The sequence below is a fragment of the Hyla sarda genome, chromosome 7 (genome assembly GCF_029499605.1).
Source record: "Hyla sarda isolate aHylSar1 chromosome 7, aHylSar1.hap1, whole genome shotgun sequence".
Taxonomy (NCBI): Eukaryota; Metazoa; Chordata; class Amphibia; order Anura; family Hylidae; genus Hyla; species Hyla sarda.
In genome coordinates, this window is record NC_079195.1 from 142,333,395 (window position 1) to 142,355,100 (window position 21,706).

At 43.8% G+C, this 21,706-nt stretch overlaps 1 protein-coding gene across 3 annotated transcripts in view; it reads left to right on the top strand.

The window, feature by feature from the left end:
* Positions 1-1,396: 1,396 nt before the first annotated feature.
* Positions 1,397-21,706, top strand: part of NCOA4 (nuclear receptor coactivator 4) — a 47,960-nt gene continuing 27,650 nt past the window's right edge. For 2 of the 3 annotated variants that reach the window (XM_056530909.1, XM_056530910.1), the window contains exon 1: positions 1,397-1,654. In XM_056530909.1, coding sequence (XP_056386884.1) covers positions 1,621-1,654 — 34 coding nt within the window. In that variant the 5' untranslated portion in view covers positions 1,397-1,620. Of the gene's footprint in view, positions 1,655-1,679; positions 1,833-21,706 lie in introns of those variants that run through there. The other variant, XM_056530913.1, reaches the window with a different exon arrangement.

Here is a 21,706-nt window from a genome sequence, read left to right on the forward strand (position 1 = left end):
CGCGGCGATACCAAATATGTCTATAAAAAATGTTTTTTACGCTTTTTGGGGGTAAAATAGGAAAAAACGGACGTTTTACTTTTTTATTGGGGGAGGGGATTTTTCACTTTTTTTTAACTTTAACTTTTACATTTTTTTACATTTTTTTTTACACTTGAATAGTCCCCATAGGGGACTATTCATAGCAATACCATGATTGCTAATACTGATCTGTTCTATGTATAGGACATAGAACAGATCAGTATTATCGGTCATCTTCTGCTCTGGTCTGCTCGATCACAGACCAGAGCAGGAGACGCCGGGAGCCGCACGGAGGAAGGTGAGGGGACCTCCGTCCGGCGTTATGAATGATCGGATCCCCGCAGCAGCGCTGCGGGCGATCCGATCGTTCATTTTAATCGCGAACTGCCGCAGATGCCGGGATCTGTATTGATCCCGGCACCTGAGGGGTTAATGGCGGACGCCCGCGAGATCGCGGGCGTCGGCCATTGCCGGCGGGTCCCTGGCTGCGATCAGCAGCCGGGATCAGCCGCGCATGACACGGGCATCGCTCCGATGCCCGCGGTTATGCTTAGGACGTATATGTACGTCCTGGTGCGTTAAGTACCACCTCACCAGGACGTACATTTACGTCCTGCGTCCTTAAGGGGTTAAAATAATGTATAAAAGCGATCAAAAAGTCCCATCAAAACAATCATGGTACCGATATGAGCCCCCATACAAAAAAATAAAATAGTTATAGGGGTCAGAATATGACAATTTTTAGCATACAAATTTTGGTGCATATAGTTATATCTTTTTTTTTAGGTATTAAAATAAAATAAAACCTATCTAAATTAGGTATCCTTGTAACCATATGGACCTACAGAATAAACAAAAGGTATCGTTTATACCAAAAATTGTACTTTGTAGAATCGGAAGCCCCCAAAAGTTACAAAATGGCGTTTTGTTATTTTTATTTTGCCCAACAAATATTTTTTTCTGGTTTGGCTGTAGATTTTGTGATGAAATGATTGATTTCATTACAAAGTAAAATTGGTGACGCAAAAAACAAGCCCTCAAATGGGTCTGAAGGTGGCAAATTGAAAGTGTTTTTTATCATTCTCTTTTTTTGTTAATGTTGTATTATTTTTGTTTTTACTTATTGTATGATTCCTTATTTTCTCTATAACTGGCAAAGCAGTTACTAAGAAGAAATGGCAGAAATGGTAAAAAGGAAATATCTACTTTCTTTTGTGGGTGCATGGCTGTCTCTCTCACGGCTGTATGACCTTCCCCGCAGCTTTTATATTATCAGGAAGATTTTCCTAAAACATGACAGTCATACAACGTCGACTCTTTACATGCGGCATTTAATGGAAATCTTTCATCCATAGTAACAAACCACATGACGAAGAGACGCATTAATAACATTTGCTGGTTTCCATTAGTGAAAATTTTTGGCCTGTTGTAAAACTTTTTCCGGCCACTAGGAGGCAGCACGGAATCACTGACAAACGTCCAAGGACTTGCTCTCTTCTCGCGAGGTTTCCGCCCTCTCTTTCTTTTCTCCACCCGTCGTGCATCCGCACTGTACGCGGGCCTTGAGATACCGGGTCTCGGGTCCTAGGGCGGATTGTTATGAATTTAGGAGGTCGGTGGCTGAAACCGAGCGGTGAGTGATACGTTAACAGAGTTCTGTTATCTATAACCGTGAACCGTGACCTAGTGCTCGCGTTATTTGGGTCATCGTCTGCTCTTCTGCGGAAGTTCTGGTCTGCGCATGCGTGGCAGCTTTAGCTGATAGGGGGGGTGGACGGACCCTACAAGGGGTTTGTGTGTAACGACTGAAGGTATATATATATTCCATGTTACATTTTTTTTTTGTATAACGTTTAGGGTGCCTCCAGCAGTAGAAAAACTACAACTCACAGCATGCCCGGACAGCCGAAGGCTGTCCGGGCATGCTGGGAATTGTAGTTTTGGTACCCTGGTTGAAAAACACTGGTGTATAGTGCAAGGAACAAACCTAGGTTTCACAACACAATACCGCAACATAATATTCATATGTCAGCTATTTATTCTTTTTCTCCTTTTTTGTTGTAGTCCTGAAAGTCTTGGTGTATTTTTATATACCTTTTATAATGGGATAAGTGAACTAGTATAGACATGGACAAAATAAGTGTGTGGGTTGTGTTAGGCTGCATTCACACCATGTTTTTGCAATGCAGTTCCCGTATACGTTTTCAATGTGAAAACCGTATGGAACCGTATTGAAAACCGTATGCGTTGACTCTCCATTGAAAACCGTACCCCAAAAGATGCATCCGGTTGTGTCCGTTTTGCATCCTGTACGGTTTTGTCAGTTTTTTTTTCCCGTAACCCAAAACCATCTACCACGTTTTTTGGTCCAGGAGTCAATGGAAACTGTTCAGAACTGTATGTGCATACGGTTCCAAACGGTTTTCACCATCCAGTTTTTGATTTTGCACAGGTTTTTTTCTTGGAATTTCAATCAAACAAGTGAAACTTTATTCAAAATGGAGTGAAAAGTTAAAAAGTGTACATTTTTTTTTTCTTACAAAACGGATGCAACCGGACATCATTTTTCAAACCTTATATGGTTTTTAACTGTGTGCAGTTTGAATTTTGTACGCACGTTTTGATACAGTTTAAGGTGCGTTCACACGGCCGTTTGCCCCGTTCCGTAAAAAAAAAACGGATTTAAAAAAACGGATAGGAACGGCTGATCAACTGGGTATCAGTTTTGAACCGTTTGTAACCGTTTTTAATTCTTTTTTTTTTTTTTTTTTTTAATGAAAAAAATCAGCCACCTACAGACTCCCGCAGCCAGGACTAGTACTACTGCATTAATGACATATGCGCCAGCAGGGGGTCACATAAATGCGCTGGCGGGAGGTGTATAATGATAATTACGCTGGCGGGGGGTATATAATTATAAAGGCGCAGGCGGGGGTTACATTATAAATGCGCTGGCGGGGAGTCACACACACACATATATATATATATATATATATATATATATATATATATATATATATATACACACACTGCAGCTGTATATATTTTTGCGCTGGCGGGGGATATATCTTTATAAATGCGCTCGGGGGCTAGATATATTGCGCTATATATCTTGCCCCCCCCCCCACAGCGCTTTTAATATACATTGTCCAGTTTAAAAATCCCGCAGGGAGACCTCAGTACGGGCCATTCAGAGCTCCCTGCGGGGAATTTAAAAATGAAAGTAAAATACATTGTGTACATCGCAGGGTTGCGGACCATGCCGCCTGCTCCCCTGCTTAAAAACTTCTGATCGGATCGGGTCTCAGAAGTGAGACCCAGTGCGATTAATCCCCCAGCCCCTGTACTACAACCCCCATCATGGAACAGAGTCTGATCCATGATGGGGATAGTAGTACAAACACTAATGTAGCCTCCCCAGACACCAGCAGACTCCTGCAGCCGGGGAATTACTACTCACATCATGGAACAGACTTGTTTCCATGATAGGAGTATTACTAGTCCCACAACACTGTAGGAGTCTGCTGATGTCACCTCTTCTGAACATGCTCAGATGTAATTAGAGATATATTAAACCCGGGGGCAAACGGATGACATTAAAGGTTCATCCGTTTGCCATAGACTTCAATGTTAAAATTATGATATCAGTGTTTTCTTTTTTTTTACGGAAGAAAAAATACTGCATTTGCCGTTTTTTCTTCCATGAAAAAAACAGAAATGAGTGCAAACGGGTGCACACGGATGTAAACGGAGTGTAAAGAAATCCCATTGACATGAATGGGATTTTTTTTAAACAGTTTTTAATCCGTTTACAATCTGCAAAAATGGAAATTAAATGGGGATAAAAAAAAAAACGGGGGCAAACGGCCGTGTGAACGCACCCTTAGTCAGGTTTTGAGGAATCAGTTTTTTCATCAAAAACCTGATACGGGAACTGTATTTCAAAAACTTGGCGTGAATGCACATAGGTACTTGTAAGGTGCTGGGGGGGGGGGGGCACACTTGTTTGACAGGGGTCTGTGCTGCCTAAAAATCAATGACTACATTGAGAACTAAATTGTTAAGGCTCCATTCACACGTCAGATTAAACACTGATTTCAGGGCAGATTCAGTGCTGAAATCCAAGTCTCATATAATAACAATCTGCCGCCGATGCATGGTAATAGGGTTTCTGCAAGCCATACACATTGAAGAACATGTGCGTGGATGTTTGGCACCATTGTAGAGGACAATCCATGCTGAAAAGAAGTTACCTGTGTGGGATCTGTAATGAAAAGCCAAAGGTTATTCCCATTTTATATAATGTAGATAATACCATTTTATGTATATTTGTAATATATATTGGTTAAAAAAAATGTATTTTTGGGTGAGAAAAATGCTGCCTCTGCAGCTATTTCCTGTGTGTGTCTGTGATGAGACCAAATACAGGAAGTGAGGGTGGACAAGCAGGGCCCTGTGCAGGCTCCTCACTTGTCAATCATTCTGCTGTGGTAGTCTCAGGGGGAGATTTATCAAAACATGTCCAGAGGAAAAGTTGCCCATAGCAACCAATCAGATGGCTTCTTTCATTTTTAACAAAGCCTGGGAAAATGAAAGAAGCGATCTGATTGGTTGCTATGGGCAACTCAGCTATTTTTCTTCTTGACAGTTTTTGACAAATCTTCCCCTCAGTCTCATATGTTAGGGGGTACAACTGGAGGCACACTATAGGGTCCCGTCACCAGTGGATCAGCAGTGTTAAATACGCTTCGGATCCGTTACGTGTGACACTTCTTAGGGTGTAATCACATGTACAGTATCCTGCTCAGGGTTTGATGCTGCAGAGTTCAATGTAAACTAAATGACTGACACAACTTCAGATATACAGCTTCAAATCCTCTGCATTAAATATGCGCAGGGTACTGTATGTGTGAATAGACCTTTAAATGGGCACTGTCTGTCAGATTTAAAAATGTTGTACATTTGGTAAAACATTAATTTTCTAATATACTTGATAAGAAAATTTTATTTCCTTTTTAGCCTAGGATTCCACTGTTTTTGCCTTGCATTTTTTTAGGTTTAAAAACGCCAGAAAAACTGCCACTGTGTTGGCGGTTTTTCTGGCATTTTTACGTTTGTATGGAATTTGCCTTTTCTGGCCTTTTTTTATTTGTTGGGTACCAAAAAAAAAAGATGCAGTAGGGATGGAAAAAAATGTATTAAACTAAATATACATTTTTTTTATAACGAAATTTTAAATAATTTTTTCAACTGTAATTTTCATTGAAATTTTCGAATATATAAATCCAAAGAGAAACAACAAGCAAATAACAGCAATACAGGCCACGCCCACAAGAATGCAAAAATGTATACAAAGGCTTGCAGTAAGCTAAGGCACATCTCTGTATGTGGACCCAGTAATCCATAAGGCCCAAAGGGCGACACACACATAAATAGGGGGGGAGAGAGAGAAAGAAAAAACACTAAGGGACCACGCAGTCAAACACAAAACAAAACCTAAAACATGGAGCCAGGAGGGAGAGGAAAAGAAGGGGAAAAGGAAATAGAGCTCAACAGATCAAGGCGGCTGCCATTCATAGAAGCAATCCCAAGGTTCCCAAACCGAGAGATAGGAAGGGACAGAGTTATTCAACATGGCTGTGAGATGTTCCAAGGAGCGAATCTCTCGGACACGGGCCAGTAGGTCTGACTCAGAGGGAGGGAAAGTTCGTTTCCAACATTTAGCTATAAGGGATTTGGTGGGCAAGCCGCATGAAAAGTTTAAGTTTAAACGTTTTTTTTAGGTAGGGCGGGATAGGAGAGATGGAGGAGATAAATACAGGGTTCCAGAGGGACCAATACACCCAGGGAGTCAAAGACCAATCTCTGCACCAGCTTCCAATAGTCACTTATAAGAGGACAGGACCAGAAAATGTGGAATACTGTACCCAAACCCACCCCACAATGCCAGCATAGGATAGGAGGGTTCAGTCTATTTAAAAGCTCAGGGGTATGATACCAGCCCATGATCATCTTATACTGGGTTTCCTTATAAGCTGTGCAGATGGATGCCCTCTCCCAAATAATACGCCATTGAGGCAAGGTGATAGAAGTATTGAGGGCAGCATCCCAACGGCCCATGTAGCAGTGAGATGGAGGATATCCATCAGGGGGCTGAAAGAATAGCAAGTATATGTCGGAGAGAAGACCCCGCGCCTGAGGCTCACCACGGCATAACCTTTCAAATCCAGTAGGTCGAGAGACCACAGTAGGACCAGTTGTAGAGGACAAGAAATGCCGAAGTTGCAGATAGTGGAAGCGCTCAGACGAGGGGACACCAGCCGTTCAAAGGGTAAAAGGGAGTGAGACAAGCGGTCCACTACATCAGCCCAGCAAAAGAGGCCTCGAGAACCCCATTCCCACACCATGAGGGTGGACATACCCGCAGGAAAAGCAGGACAGTAAAGGAAAGATTGTAAGGGGGAGAAGGGGGAATATAATCTACATTTTCTAGAGCAGTAACCCCAAACGTATCTAAAGAAGGACATACGACCCAGGAGGGGAGGGGGAGAGACAGAGGACATCAGAGGGGACCAGAGGAGAGAGTTCGGGTGAATGGGAGCAAACCAAAGTTTCTCTTGCTCTATCCAGCGGCTATAGGCATGGTAGGAGGACTAAGCCGCAAGATGACGTAGGTGAGCAGCCCAATAGTACTTAGCTACATCGGGTACAGACAGGCCCCCCCCCCCCCATGGCCCGACTAGCCATCATGACTGACATCGGCAGGCGATGCCTCTTCCCATCCAAGATGAAGCGAAGGATGGCTGATTTGAAAGGAGCGAAGGGCAGACAAGGGCACTCGGGTCGGCAGCGTTTCGAAAAAATACAATAACTTGGGTAGGAGCGTAATTTTAACAGTCACGATTAGTCCGAAAAATGAAATATACTGCGACTTCATTTCTCGTGCAGCGCCCTCAGTTCCCAGAAAAGGGGGAGGTAGTTAGTAAAGAGTGGTGTACTTGGAGGTGATGTGGTCCCCCAAGTACTTGATAGCAGAAGTGGACCATTTGAAAGAGTAGTTAGAGCGTAGCAGAGTAGAGACAGAAGAGGGGATGTTTAGGGGAAGAGCCTCCGATTTAGAGAGGTTGACATTATAGCCAGAGACAACACCGTAGTCCTTGAGGGCCCTATAAAGATTAGGAAGAGAAAGTAAAGGACGGGAGAGAGTGAGGAGAACATAATCAGCAAAAAGGCAGATTTTGAACTGTCTATCGTGAATGGGGATGCCAGCGATGTCTGGGTCCCTCCTAATCATGGCCGCAAGAGGTTCAATGCACAAGGCAAACACCAGGGGGGGACAGCAGACAGTCCTGTCTGGTTCCATTGAAGAGAGGAAAAGTAGGAGAAGGAGCATGAGGGAGTTTAACCCCTTAAAGGGGTACTCCCATGGCAAACTTTTTTTTTTTTAAATCAACTGGTGCCAGAAAGGTAAACAGATTTGTAAATCCCTTCTATTAAAAAATCTTAATCCTTCCAGTACTTTTTTAGGGGCTGTATACTAAAGAGAAATCAGAAAAAGAAATGCATTTCCTCTGATGACATGACCACAGTGCTCTCTGCTGACCTCTGCTGTCCATTTTAGGAACTGTCCAGAGCAGCATATGTTTGCTATGGGGATTTTCTTCTGCTCTGGACAGTTCCTAAAATGGACAGCAGAGGTCAGCAGAGAGCATTGTGGTCATGTATACGTTTAAAATTGTCATCTTCTGGCCCCTATAAGTTTTTTATTTTACCGCGTATAGGGGCGGTATGAGGGCTCATTTTCTGTGCCGTGATCTGAAGTTTTTAGCGGTACCATTTTTGTATTGGACTTTTTGATCGCTTTTTATAAATTTTTTCATGATGTAAAAAGTGACCAAAAATACATTATTTTGGACTTAGGAATTTTTTTTGTGCATACGCCATCGACCGTGTGGTTTAATTAATGATATATTTTTATATGTTTATCAAGCCCCTATCTCGCTGATCCATGCAAAGCTATGGGATCAGGGTAAAAAATCGGTGTGTGCAGTGCTATAGCCCCCTATGGGAGCTATAACACTGCAAAAAAAAAAAAAAAAAAAAACAAAGGTCATTTAACCCCTTCCCTAATAAAAGTTAGAATCACCCCATGTCCAAACTTAAAAAATATATAGTTAATTAAACCGCACGGTCAATGGCGTACGCGCAAAAAAATTCCAAATTCCAAAATAGCGTATTTATGGTCACTTTTTATATCATATAAAAAGCGAACAAAAAGTCCCAACAATACAAAGATGGACCGACCCGATATGACACGGGGTCACCTCTCGTTATATCGCGGGAGCTGGCCAAGGACGTAAATATACATCCTTGGTGGTTAAGAGAGGCAGTAGGAGAGGAGTAGAGACCATTGTGCAGTCCCTCCTCGTGTTATCTCCCCCCTGACAACAGGGGATGAACCTGACCTGATCCTTATGGATAAGGGAGGGAAGAAAGGAGCTAAGCCTTAATGCTAAGACTTTAGAAAAAAGCTTCAAGTCAGAGTTGAGGAGGGCAGTAGGCCTGTCACTGGAGCAATCATAGGGATCCTTGCCAGGTTTGGGTATCTGGGTAATCGAGTGTAGAAAAGACTGCGGGATCTCCTCACCCCCCCATAAAAGAATGAAAAGAGGGACAAGATTTTTCACAAGTAAGGAAGAGTAGATCTTGTAGTATAGGTAAGAGAAGCCATCAGGTCCCGGGGAGCGACCCACCGGGAGGGACTTTAGGACCTCAAGGAATTCCTCCCCAGTAATAGGCGCATTTAGTACCTCACGATCTGCCCCCGACAGAGTGGGCAGGCCGCATCGGGACAGATAAGAATCAAGAGCGGCAGCACGCTCCCACGGGTCAGATGGAAGTTGGGAAGGGAGAGAATAAAGGTTAGAGTAGTAATAGACAAAGAGTCGTGAGATGTCAGCAGGGTGATAGCGTCAAACACCTGAGGAGTCCTTCAGGGCGGAAGGCGATTGGGCAACAGCATGATCACGTAGGCGCCTGGCCAACATAGTGTGGGCTTTATTACCTTTCTCATAAAAACGCTGCTTGGCGTATAACAGCTGCCGCTCCACCCTATGAAGAGCCAGATCACCCAGTTGAGCGCGAGCAGTCACGAATCTCCTCAGGTTAGAAACAGAAGGAGAGGAGAGTAAGTGAGCCTTCAGGCCGTTGATCAGGGCGCGAAGGTCCCAGGAGCGAGCCAGGGCATCACGTTTGAGTCGGGCCCCTAAGGCAATGCCGTGACCAAGCACTACCGACTTATGGGCCTCCCAAAGGGCCGCCAGCGAAGATACCGAGCACTCATTGGTAGGAAAGTAATCGGTGATACACGCCTGAATCAGGAAGGTAGCGCTTTAAGGAGAGGGTAATTTAGACGCCAGTGGCAATGCCTGAGTGATGGAGAGTGCGAAAAGGAGAGACTGACTGGGCAATGGTCGGACCAGGAAATGGGGTCAAGGGAAGCAGTAGAGAGCATGCGCACCATGGGAAGGTTACCGAAAAAATAGTCTATGCGGGTGTGCAACCTATGCAGGTGTGAATAGAAACTATAAAAGAACGGTCCGTCGGATGGTTTACCCGCCATAACTCATAAAACAAAGAGGCCCAGATAGTCCACTGAAAAATGGAAGCCAAGCGCAACTGGGCAGGAGAAGGTGGGGAGCCAGAGAGAGAGTGGCGATCCATAGTTGTAGAAAAAATAAGGTTGAAGTCTCCCAGAAGAGGGATATTTATGGAGCCTAGAGAGAACCCTACGGGGAAATGGGATTTGAGATGTATTAGGGGCATAAATATTACAGAGCAGAAGGACCCACCCAGGACCCCCTCAACTATAACGTAGTGCCCCTGAGGGTCGAGAGAGCAAGAGGAGACCTATAAAGGGTGAGAGACCAAGATGGCTGTCCCAGCAGTCTTCCTATCAGAGACTGCAGAAAAAGCTTGAGGGTAGGAGTGTTGAAGAAATTGGAAAGAAGCAGAATGGTCAAAGTTTGTCTCCTGAAGGAAGACACTATCAGCTCTTAAGTCTATTAGTTCGGTTTGCAATAACCGCCTCTTAGAAGGGGAGTTAAGGCCCTTAAAGGAGTAGTCCAGTGGTGACTCAGTGGTGAGCAACTTATCCCCTATCCTAAGGATAGGGGATAAGTTGCAGATCGCGGGGGGTCCGACCGCTGGGGCCCCCTGCGATCTCCTGTACGGGGCCCCGACAGCCCGCGGGAAGGGGGCGTGTCGACCTCCGCACGAGGCGGCGGTCGACACGCCCCCTCAATACAACTCTATGGCAGAGCCGAAGTGCTGCCTTCGGCAATCTCCGGCTCTGCCATTGAGATGTATTGAGGGGGCGTGTCGGCCGCCGCCTCGTGCGGGGGTCGACACCCGCTATCTCGGCGGAGAGCCGGGGCCCCGTACAGAGAGATCGCAGGGGGCCCCAGCGGTCGGACCCCCGCGATCTCAAACTTATCCCCTATCCTTAGGATAGGGGATAAGTTTTTCACCACTGGACTACCCCTTTAACGTTAAAGGAGAAACACTTAACCATGGTGGATAGCAAGAGGAGGAAGAAAGCCAATAAAGAGTCATACCCACGAAAGACCTTGGGGAGGTCTCAAAGAGAGCACGAGGAAAAGCAACCTGTGGAAGAGGGAAAACGGGAAAGGGAACAGTGGACAACAAGAAGGCCCACACACAAACAGGACAACACAACAGACTATGAAAACAAAACAGTGATTTAAAACAAACCATTGACAATAAATCCAATGCATAGGCCAAGACCACCAAGGTGGATCAATAACCAAGGCATGGACGATCCATTGCTATAGCCTCGAGAGGGGAAATGGAAGAACACCAGCAAGGAACAACTACAACAAAGGCTAAGCACCCCACCCCGAAGCCACAGCAATAATCACACAATCTGGATGTAAATCAAACCACAGGTGACCAATAATGCAAATACAGAATACTTGGTATAAAACTATGCAAAAAAGAGGGGAGTAAATATCAAAACATCAGCAGAAAATCTGTGCGGGACTGGATCAGTTAACAGGAGAAAGTCCCGAGCCATCAGTATAGATGGGAGTAGTCTTGGACGACTCAAATGGGGGGGCCCTGGAGTCACAAGGAGGGGACTTCTGAGATCCAGGCCGGGTGGACTGGACAGGTTGCCACACAGGGGGCAGGGGTGGAGTAGGAGAGGCAAGGTAGAAATTTTAATTACATTTTTAATAAAGTGTGTGTGTTTCACTTTTTTTTTTTCTCTCTATTTTTTTTTTAATTTTTAGGTAGTTCTACTACTCACAGCATGGAACGGACTGTTCCATGATGGGAGTAGTAGTACCTGTACGAATAGACATATCGTCCCGGGTGTCACTCCTGACACCCAATGCAATCGTCCATAATATAGCAGAGCTGTGGAGCAGCTCTATACAGTGATCGCGATGTCCCGATCAGCTAGGATGCAGCAGGAGGGTGCCTTACCTTCCTCCTGTGCGTCCGATCGATGATTGATTGCTCCAAGCCTGAAATCCAGGCTTGGAGCAATCAACTGCCGATAACACTGATCAATGCATTGCAATTCAAATGCATTGTTCAGTGTATTGATTCATTGTACTGTATGGTATAGTCCCCTATGGGGGCTATAACATTGCAAAAAAAAAAAAGGTAATAATGATGATTTAACCCCTTCCTTAATAAAAGTTTGAATCACCCCCCTTTTCCCATAAAAATTAAATTGTGTAAATTAAAAATAAACATGTGGTATCGCTGTATGCGTAAATGTCAGAACTATAAAAATATATTGTTAGTTAAATCGCACGGTCAATGGTGTACACACAATAAAATTCCAAAGTCTGATCAAAACAAAGATGATACTGATAAAAACTTCAGATCACGGCGCAAAAAATGAGCCCCCCCCCCATACGTGGAAAAATAAAAAAGTTATAGGGGTCAGAAGAGGACAATTTTAAACACATAACTTTTCCTGCATGTAGTAATTTTTTTTAAATTATTATTTTTTTTTTTATAGAAGTAATGCAAAATCAAACCTAAATTAGTAGGGTATCATTTAAATTGTATGGACCTACAGAATAAAGAGGTGTTATTTTTACCGAAAAATGTACTGTGTAGAAACAGAAGCTCCAAAAGTCACACAATGATTTTTCCGTTTTGCCATAGTTTTTTGGGTAAAATGACTGATGTCAACAAAGTAGAATTGGTGGCGCAAAAAAATAAGTCATAATATGGATTTTTAGGTGCAAAATTGAAAGGGTTATGATTTTTAAAATGTAAGGAGGAAAAAACGAAAGTGGAAAAACGCTATGTCCATAAGGGATTAAAAAAGGTATCTCTTTTTTGGATCACTAAAGTCCAAAAAAAAGAATAAAAACCGCCCCCAAAAAAAGCCAAATTTAAAACCCACATGGTATTTTTCTTGGTGTTTTTTCACTCCCATAGACTTCTATGGGAGGAAAACACCAAGAAAACACCAAACTAGGATTTTGAGGACGTTTTTGAAAAACGGCCTCTGAGCCCAAAATATCTGAAAAACGCTCCTGTCTGATAGGACTCCTCAGTGCTCTCTCCTATCAGACAGGAGAGAGCACTGAGGAGTGCTGTCAGACAGGAGAGGGCACAGAGGAGTGCTGTCAGACAGGAGAGGGCACAGAGGAGTGCTGTCAGACAGGAGAGGGCACAGAGGAGTGCTGTCAGACAGGAGAGGGCACAGAGGAGTGCTGTCAGACAGGAGAGGGCACAGAGGAGTGCTGTCAGACAGGAGAGGGCACAGAGGAGTGCTGTCAGACAGGAGAGAGCACAGAGGAGTGCTGTCAGACAGGAGAGAGCACAGAGGAGTGCTGTCAGACAGGAGAGAGCACAGAGGAGTGCTGTCAGACAGGAGAGAGCACAGAGGAGTGCTGTCAGACAGGAGAGAGCACAGAGGCGCACTAGCCCACCCTCACTTACTGGACTTTGTTCATGCCTGTGCTTCAGCTTGGAGAAAGCTGTGATTTTATAAGCCATGATTTCTATAAAAAAATAAAATAAAAAGGAAATAACATTCTCTTATGAAATATATTAGAAAGGTTAATGTTTTGCCAAGATGTGCAACATATATAAAGTTTTTCTGACAGTGCCCATTTAAGGTGGAGATCTAAGAGTCATCGTTTTTCTCTCCAAATATACTCTGTCATAGGCAGAGACTACAGTGATCAGTATGTGGATTTGTCTGAAGTTCCATGCAAGTCTATTGTACTACTGACAAATCTGTGTTCTAATCGGTTTAGTCTTGGGTTACAAAGCTGCCGGGAGATTTATTCAGATTTTCTGCTGTTGGAGTGTGATCAGAGTTGTGCTTTAACATGGTTAAATGGAAGATCAGCATTGGTTGTTCTTTATATAAATACAGTACATTTTGGCCTTACTGTCAGATGCCATGTTTTCACTATTGTGAATTATAGGTGAATGTTTTACAGAGAGGAAAGATGATCATAGATGTTCTATGTCGGGAGCGAGCTGGCAGAGGAACAGTTTCACTCAACAGCAATCTAATGTGTTATGACCTCTGTTGCATAGTACAACATGGGCCGCTCCAAATAAAAATATGCATAGAACGTACATTCCTGTAGTAAACTCAGATTTACCTATACTTTTATAAAGAAAAAAGCCCTTTTCAGTTTTTGCTTTGGGTATAAAATGGCTTATATGGCCTTGTAGTACGTGCTGGTGGCATGCTTTGTCAGGGAAACATAGTTTTATACATACTCATAAACCAGACTAGGCAAATTCAAGAAGACAAATAGCTGGTGCCCCTAAAAGGTGTATTTGGGTTACTTTTTGTTTACATAAGTTTTATAGCTAGGTGATTGAACTTGCAGTTTATACCTTATATCACTTTTCATTTAAAGGGGTACTCCAGTGAAAACCTTTTTTCTTTTAAATCAACTGGTGGCAGAAAGTTAAACATATTTGTAAATTACTTCTATTAAAAAATCTTAATCCTTCCTGTACTTCTTAGCTGCTGAACGCTGCAGAGGAAATTCCTTTCTTTTTGGAACACTGATGACATCACGAACACAGTGCTCTCTGCTGACATTTCTGTCCATTTTAGCAACTATGCATAGCAGATGTATGCTAAGGGCAGCATGGTGGCTTAGTGGTTAGCACTGCTGCCTTGCAGTGCTGGGGACTTGGGTTCAAATCCCACTAAGGACAACAATAAATAAAGCATTATTATTATAATAACGTCAGCAGAGAGAACTGTGGTCGTGATGTCATCAGTGAGCATTCCAAAAAGAAAAGAATTTCCTCTGTAGTATTCAGCAGCTAATAAGTACAGGAAGGAGGATTAAGATTTTTTAATAGAAGTAATTTACAAATATGTTTAACTTTCTGCCACCAGTTGATTTAAAAGAAAAAAGGTTTTCACCGGAGTACCCCTTTAATATTCAAGAAAACCATAGCCACCCAAACACACTAGAGGTGTCAGCCAATTCAGCTTGCAGCAATTTCTTCTGACTCCAACATAAATGTGGAATAAGCCATTATTAGCATGCCCAATGCTCTCTTCCCCTATCTGCTGCCATGGGGTAGTCAAAAGGCCCTCTCATTCATTAGGCTAGGTCTTCACCACATTTTCTTCATCCTTTTGAAGGTATCGTATTTGGTTTCCTGCTGCATTGTCATACTTGGAAAAATTAGGGATGCAGCTTACAATTATATTCATAAATGATTAGTTGGCCCAGGGCGGGGGAATTCGGTCCACGCCGGGAAGGGACCGGACCGGGATGCCTGCTGAAATCATTCCCTCATGTCGGTGACCGATCAATTTAGATTGGTTATTTGCGGCGATTCCGGGTCAATAGGGTCCCCGGTGACCTGGAAAAAAGGGTGATAGGTGCCATCCGACACGGCACCTATGACCCTTAAGCAGCAGGAGTGAGGTGGCACCTCACAATCGTCCTGAAGTATGATAAGTATGTACATGAGGTGGGGGCCCCCCGATCCTGCATTGGTGGCAGGATCGGGGCCCCGCAGTGGAGACAGCGGCGGCAGATAGAATCCGGCGTGTGCAGCAGCAGGAGGTAAGGCTGGCCTCCTTGCACAAAAGGGCATGCTGGGAGTTGTTGTTATGCAACAGCAGAAGGCACAACTACAACTCCCAGCATGCCCTTTGGTAGTTTATGCATGCTGGGAGTTGTAGTTATGCAACAGCTGGGGCACATATTTTTTTAAATTAAAGTGTGCCTCCAGCAATTGCATAACTACAACCCCCAGCATGCACAAACTACCAAAGGGCATGCTGGTAGTTGCAGTAGTGTGCCTCCAGCTGTTGCATAATTACAAGTCCCAGCATGTCCTTCAGCTGTAAGTGCATGCTGAGAGTTGTAGTTTAACACAGTTTGTTACCTAACTCAGTGTTTCGCAACCGGTGTGCCTCCAGCTGTTGCAAACTACAACTCCCAGCATGCACTGATAGACGTACACGCTGGGAGTTGTAGTTTTGCGATAGCTGGAGGCACACTGGTTGGGAAACACTGAGTTAAGTAACTAACAAACTGTTTTTCAACCAGTGGGCCTCCAGCTGTTGCATAACTAAAACCGCTGGAGATTAATCCCCCATGTGAATGTACAGGATACATTCACACAGGCGGGTTTACAGTGAGTTTACAGTTTGAGATGCAGCAAATTTTCTGCTGCAGCTCAAACTCCCAGCCGGAAACTCGCTGTAAACCCCCGCCGTGTGAATGTACCCTTAAAACACTACACTACAAAAAATAAAATGTAAAACACTTCATATGCATATACCTAGAGCTGGGCGGTATGACCAAAAATGTGTATCACGGTATTTTTGTAACTTATGGCGGTTCCACGGTATGTAACGGTATTTCTCTTCCCCCCCCCCCCCAAATCATGTGACCCGTGAGTGCTGTTCTGCTTCTCTCCCCCCCTAAATATCAGCCTGCCTCGGCTTGTGATAGGATGAGCACACTGTAATGTAAGAAACCGGCTTCTTACATGACAGTGCGCTCAACCTATCACCGGCCGAGGCAGAACATTGCTGCAGCTGGTGATAGGCTGACGGCTCTCCGACGTTCCCGTCCCCAGGAAGCAGGTGAGGCCAGTACCAGACCAACGGGGGAAGGTGAGTTAAAGTTTATTTTGTTTATCTTTTGCAGCCCGGGCATAGAGATACAGCGTTCAGTACAGTGTTCCAGTACCAGCGGCCCGCAACAAACAGGAGGACGAGGAGGGCAGCGCTTGCGGGTGACATGTGATTTGTTCCCCGATGGGGAAAGCGCAGCGCTGGGCTGATAATTAATTTGGGGGGGGGGGGGGGTGAGCAGAACAGCGCACGCGGGTCACATATGATTAGTTCCCCGATGTGGGGACAGTGCAGCGCTGGGTTGATAATTCATTCTTTCCCGAGGATGAGGGGCCCAACCGGTATTGCGTTATGGGAAAAATTCATATCGTGCAGGACAAAAATTTTGGTGTTCAGTATGAACCGGTATAACGCCCAGCACTACATATACCCCCCCCCTCACCCAAAAACTGAGCCTCCAGCTGTTGCAAAACAACTCCCAGTATTGCCAGACAGCCATTTACTGTCCAGGCATGCTGGGAGTTTTGCAACAGCTGGAGGCACCCTGTTTGGGAAAAACTATCGTAGGGTAATTCTTGCATCCGGGTCCACCCCTATGCAAATCCCTAAATTCGGCCTCAAATGTGCATCGGGCTCTCTCACTTCTGAGCCCCGTCGCATTTCAAGGCAACAGTTTAGGGCCACATATGGAGAAATTGCCCAACAAATTTTGGGGGGCTTTTTCTCCTTTCACCCTATATGAAAAGGTAAAGTTGGGGTCTACTCCAGCATGTTGTTATAACATTTTTTTCACTAACATACTGGTGCTGCTCCATACTTTTCATTTTCACAAGAGGTAAAAGGATAAAAGACCCCCAAAATTTATAACACAATTTCTCCTGAGTACAGAAATACCCCATATGTGGTTGTAAAATGCTCTGCTGGTGCACAACAAGGCTCATGAGTGAGAGTGCCATGCACATTTGATGTGATCAGCCACAGGGGTGGCTGATCGTTACAACGGTTCTGACAGATGCAAAAAAAAAAAAAAAAAACCCACATGTAACCCCCTTTTGGAAACTACACCCCTCACAGAATGTAACTAAGGGGTATAGTACGCCTTAACACCCCACAGGTGTTTGTAGAATTTTCGTTAAAGTTGGAAGTAAAAATGAAACATTTGTATTTTTCACTAAAATGCTGGTGTTATCCCAAATATTTCATTTTCATAAGGGGTTATAGGAAAAAGCCCCCTGAAATTTGTAACCCCATTTCTTCTGAATATATAAATACCCCATGTGTGGATGTAGAGTGCTCTGCGGGCGCACTACAGGGCTCAGAAGAGGAGCGCCATTGGGCTTTTGGAGAGAGAATGTGTCTGGAATTGAAGGCCATGTTCGTTTACAAAACCCCCGTGGTGCAAGAGCAGTGCCCCCCCCCCACACACACACACGTGACCCCATTTTGGAACCTACACCCCTCAAGGAATGTAACAAGGGGTGCATTGAGCATTTACACCTTACTGGTGTCTTTTTTTGTTGTTGTTCGTGGTGTAGTTTCCAAAATGGTGTCACGTGTGTGTGTAGCACGTGTGTGTGTGTCAACTGTTCTGGCACCATGGGGGCTTGTAAACGCACATGGCCCCGACTTCCATTCCTAACAAATTCTCTCTCCAAAAGCCCAATGGCGCTCCTTCTATTCTGAGCATTGTAGTTCGCCCGCAGAACACTTTACATCCACATATGAGGTATTTCCATACTCAGAAGAAATGGGGTTAAACATTTTAGGAGGGCATTTTCTTCTATTTACCCTTGCGAGTACACGGAGAGGCGGAAGATGAGGGACGTGAGTGACGGGCTGTGATTCGCATGTGGGCGCTTCCCGCGATGCGAATCCCAGCCACGCAGGAAGCGGGGACATAAGCAGAGAGCGCTCACGGCCGGCGTGTCTGGCTGGAGCGCAGGTGTTACATCAACTTTATGATGCCAACATAAAGTAGACATATTGTATATGTGAATCAATATATCATTTATTTAGGATGTCCATTTTCCTTATAAGCAGAGAGCTTCAAAGTTACGAAAATTTTAGATTTTTCATAAAATTTTAGAGTGTTTTACCAAGAAATTATGCAAGTATCAACGAAAATTTACCACTAATATAAAGTAGAATATGTCACGAAAAAACAATCTCGGAATCAGAATAAACAGTAAAAGCATCCCAGAGTTATTAATGCTTAGTAACTGTGGTCAGATGTGCAAAAAAGGGCTCAGTCTTTAAGGTGAAAAATGGCTCAGTCCTTAAGGGGTTAAAAAAAATAACATGAAGTGATATCTTGCCCTTCCTCTAAAAAAAAAAAAAAAAAAAAAAAAAAATTTCCCATGTAAAAAAGAAAAAACTTAGGAAAAAGAATGGAAAGTATTGGCGAGTACTTTAACCCCTTAAGGACCCAGCCATTTTACACCTCAGGACCCGGCCATTTTTTGCAATTCTGACCACTGTCACTTTAAACATTAATAACTCTGGAATGCTTTTAGTTATCATTCTGATTCCGAGATTGTTTTTTCGTGACATATTCTACTTTAACATAGTGGTAAAATTTTGTGGTAACTTGCATCCTTTCTTGGTGAAAAATCCCAACATTTTATGAAAAATTTGAAAATTTTGCATTTTTTTAACTTTGAAGCTCTCTGCTTGTAAGGAAAATGGATATTCCCAAAAATTTTTTTTTTTATTCACATATACAATATGTCTATTTTATGTTTGCATCATAAAATTTATGTGTTTTTACTTTTGGAAGTCACCAGAGGGCTTCAAAGTTCAGCAGCAATTTTCCAATTTTTCACAAAATTTCCAAACTCACAATTTTTCATGGACCAGTTCAGGTTTGAAGTGGATTTGAAGGGTCTTCATATTAGAAATACCCCACAAATTACCCCATTATAAAAACTGCACCCCCCAGAGTATTCAAAATGACATTCAGTCTGCGTTTTAACCCTTTAGGTGTTTCACAGGAATAACAGCAAAGTGAAGGAGAAAATTCACAATCTCCATTTTTTACACTCGCATGTTCTTGTAGACCCAATTTTTGAATTTTTACAAGGGGTAAAAGGAGAAAGTGTATACTTATTTTTGTAGCCCAATTTCTCTCGAGTAAGCACATACCTCATATGTCTATGTAAAGTGTTCGGCGGACGCAGTAGAGGGCTCAGAAGCGAAGGAGCGACAAGGGGATTTTGGAGAGTACGTTTTTTTTAAATGGTTTTTGGGAGGCATGTTGCATTTAGGAAGCCCCTATGGGTGCCAGAACAGCAAAAATCCCCCACATGGCATACCATTTTGGAAACTAGACCCCTTGAGGTACGTAACAAGGAATAAAGTGAGCCTTAATACCCCACAGGGGTTTCACGACTTTTGCATATGTAAAAAAATAAAAATAAAATTTCACTAAAATGTGTGTTTCCCCCCAAATTTCACATTTTTGCAAGGGTTAATAGCAGAAAATACCCCACAAACATTGTAACCCCATCTCTTCTGAGTATGGAGGTATCCCATAAGTTGACCTGAGGTGTACTATGAGTGAACTACAATGCTCAGAAGAGAAGGAGTCATATTTGGCTTTTTGAGAGCAAATTTTGCTCGGGGGCATGTCGCATTTAGGAAGCCCCTATGGTGGCAGGACAGCAAAAAAAAACACATGGCATACCATTTTGGAAACTAGACCCCTTGTGGAACGTAACAAGAAATAAAGTGAGCCTTAATACCCCACAGGGGTTTCACGACTTTTGCATACGTAAAAAAAAAATCACTAAAATGTGTGTTTCCCCCCAAATTTCACATTTTTACAAGGGTTAATAGCAGAAAATACCCCCCAAAATTTGTAACCACATCTCTTCTGAGTATGGAGGTACCCCATAAGTTGACCTGAAGTGCACTACGGGCGAACTACAATGCTCAGAAGAGGAGTCATATTTGGCTTTTTGAGAGCAAATTTTGCTCGGGGGGCATGTCGCATTTAGGCAGCCCATATGGTGCCAGGACAGCAAAATAACCCCCACATGGCATACCATTTTGGAAACTAGACCCCTTGAGGAACGTAACAAGGCATAAAATGAGCATTTACCCCCCACTGGTGTCTGTCAAATCTTTGGAACAGTGGGCTGTACAACATTTTTAATTTGCACAGCCCACTGTTCCAAAGATCTGTCAGACACCAGTGGGGTGTAAATTCTCACTGCACCCCTCATTACATTCCGTGAGGGGTCTAGTTTCCGAAATGGGGTCACATGTGGGGTTTTGTTTTTTTTGCGTTTGTCAAAACCGCTGTAACAATCAGCCACCCCTGTGCAAATCACCTCAAATGTACATGGTGCATTCTCCCTTCTGGGCCTTGTTGTGCGCCCCCAGAGCACTTTGTGCCCACATATGGGGTATCTCCGTAGTCGGGAGAAATTGCATTACAAATTTTGTGGGGCTTTTTTCCCCTTTACCTCTTGTCAAAATGAAAAGTATAGGGCAACACCAGCATGTCAGTGTAAAAAGTTTATTTTTTTTTACACTAACATGCTGGTGTAGACCCCAACTTCACCTTTTCATAAGGGGTGAAAGGAGAAAAAGACCCCCAAGATTTGTAAGGCAATTTCTCCTGAGTACGGCGATACCCCATATGTGGCCCTAAACTGTTGCCCTGAAATACGACAGGGCTCCAAAGTGAGAGAGCGCCATGTGCATTTGAGGCCTGAATTAGGGATTTGCATAGGGGTGGACATAGGGGTATTCTACGCCAGTGATTCCCAAACAGGGTGCCTCCAGCTGTTGTAAAACTCCCAGCATGCCTGGACAGTCAACGGCTGTCTGGCAATACTGGGAGTTGTTGTTTTGCAACAGCTGGAGGCTCCATTTTGGAAAGAGTGGCGTACCAGACGTTTTTCATTTTTATTGGGGAGGGAGGGGGGCTGTGTAGGGGTATGTGTATATGTAGTGTTTTTTACTTTTTATTTTATTTTGTGTTAGTGTAGTGTAGTGTTTTTAGGGTACAGTCACACGGGCGGGGGGATTACAGCGAGTTTGAGCTGCCGCGCAAAATTTGCTGCATCGCAAACTTGCAGCCCGATACTCACTGTAAGCCCCCTGCCCATGTGAATGTACCCTGTACATTCACAGGGGGGGACCTCCAGCTGTTGCAAAACTACAACTCCCAGCATGCCTGAGAATGTTTGGGAGTTGTGGTTTTGCAACAGCTGGAGGCACACGGGTTGGGAAACACTGAGTTAGGAAACAATGTTTCCCAACCAGTGTGCCTCCAGCTGTTGCAAAACCACAACTCCCAAACATTCTCAGGCATGCTGGGAGTAGTAGTTCGGCAACATCTTTAGAGCCAGATGTTGCCGAACTACAACTCCCAGCATGCTTGGAGTTGTAGTTTTGCAACATCTGGAGGACTACAGTTTGCAGACCACTAATACAGTGGTTCCCAATCTGTGCCCTTCCAGATGTTGCAAAACTACAACTCCCAGTATGCCAAAACTGTCCAGGCATGCTGGGAGTTGTAGTTCTGCAACATCTGAAGGGCCAGATGTT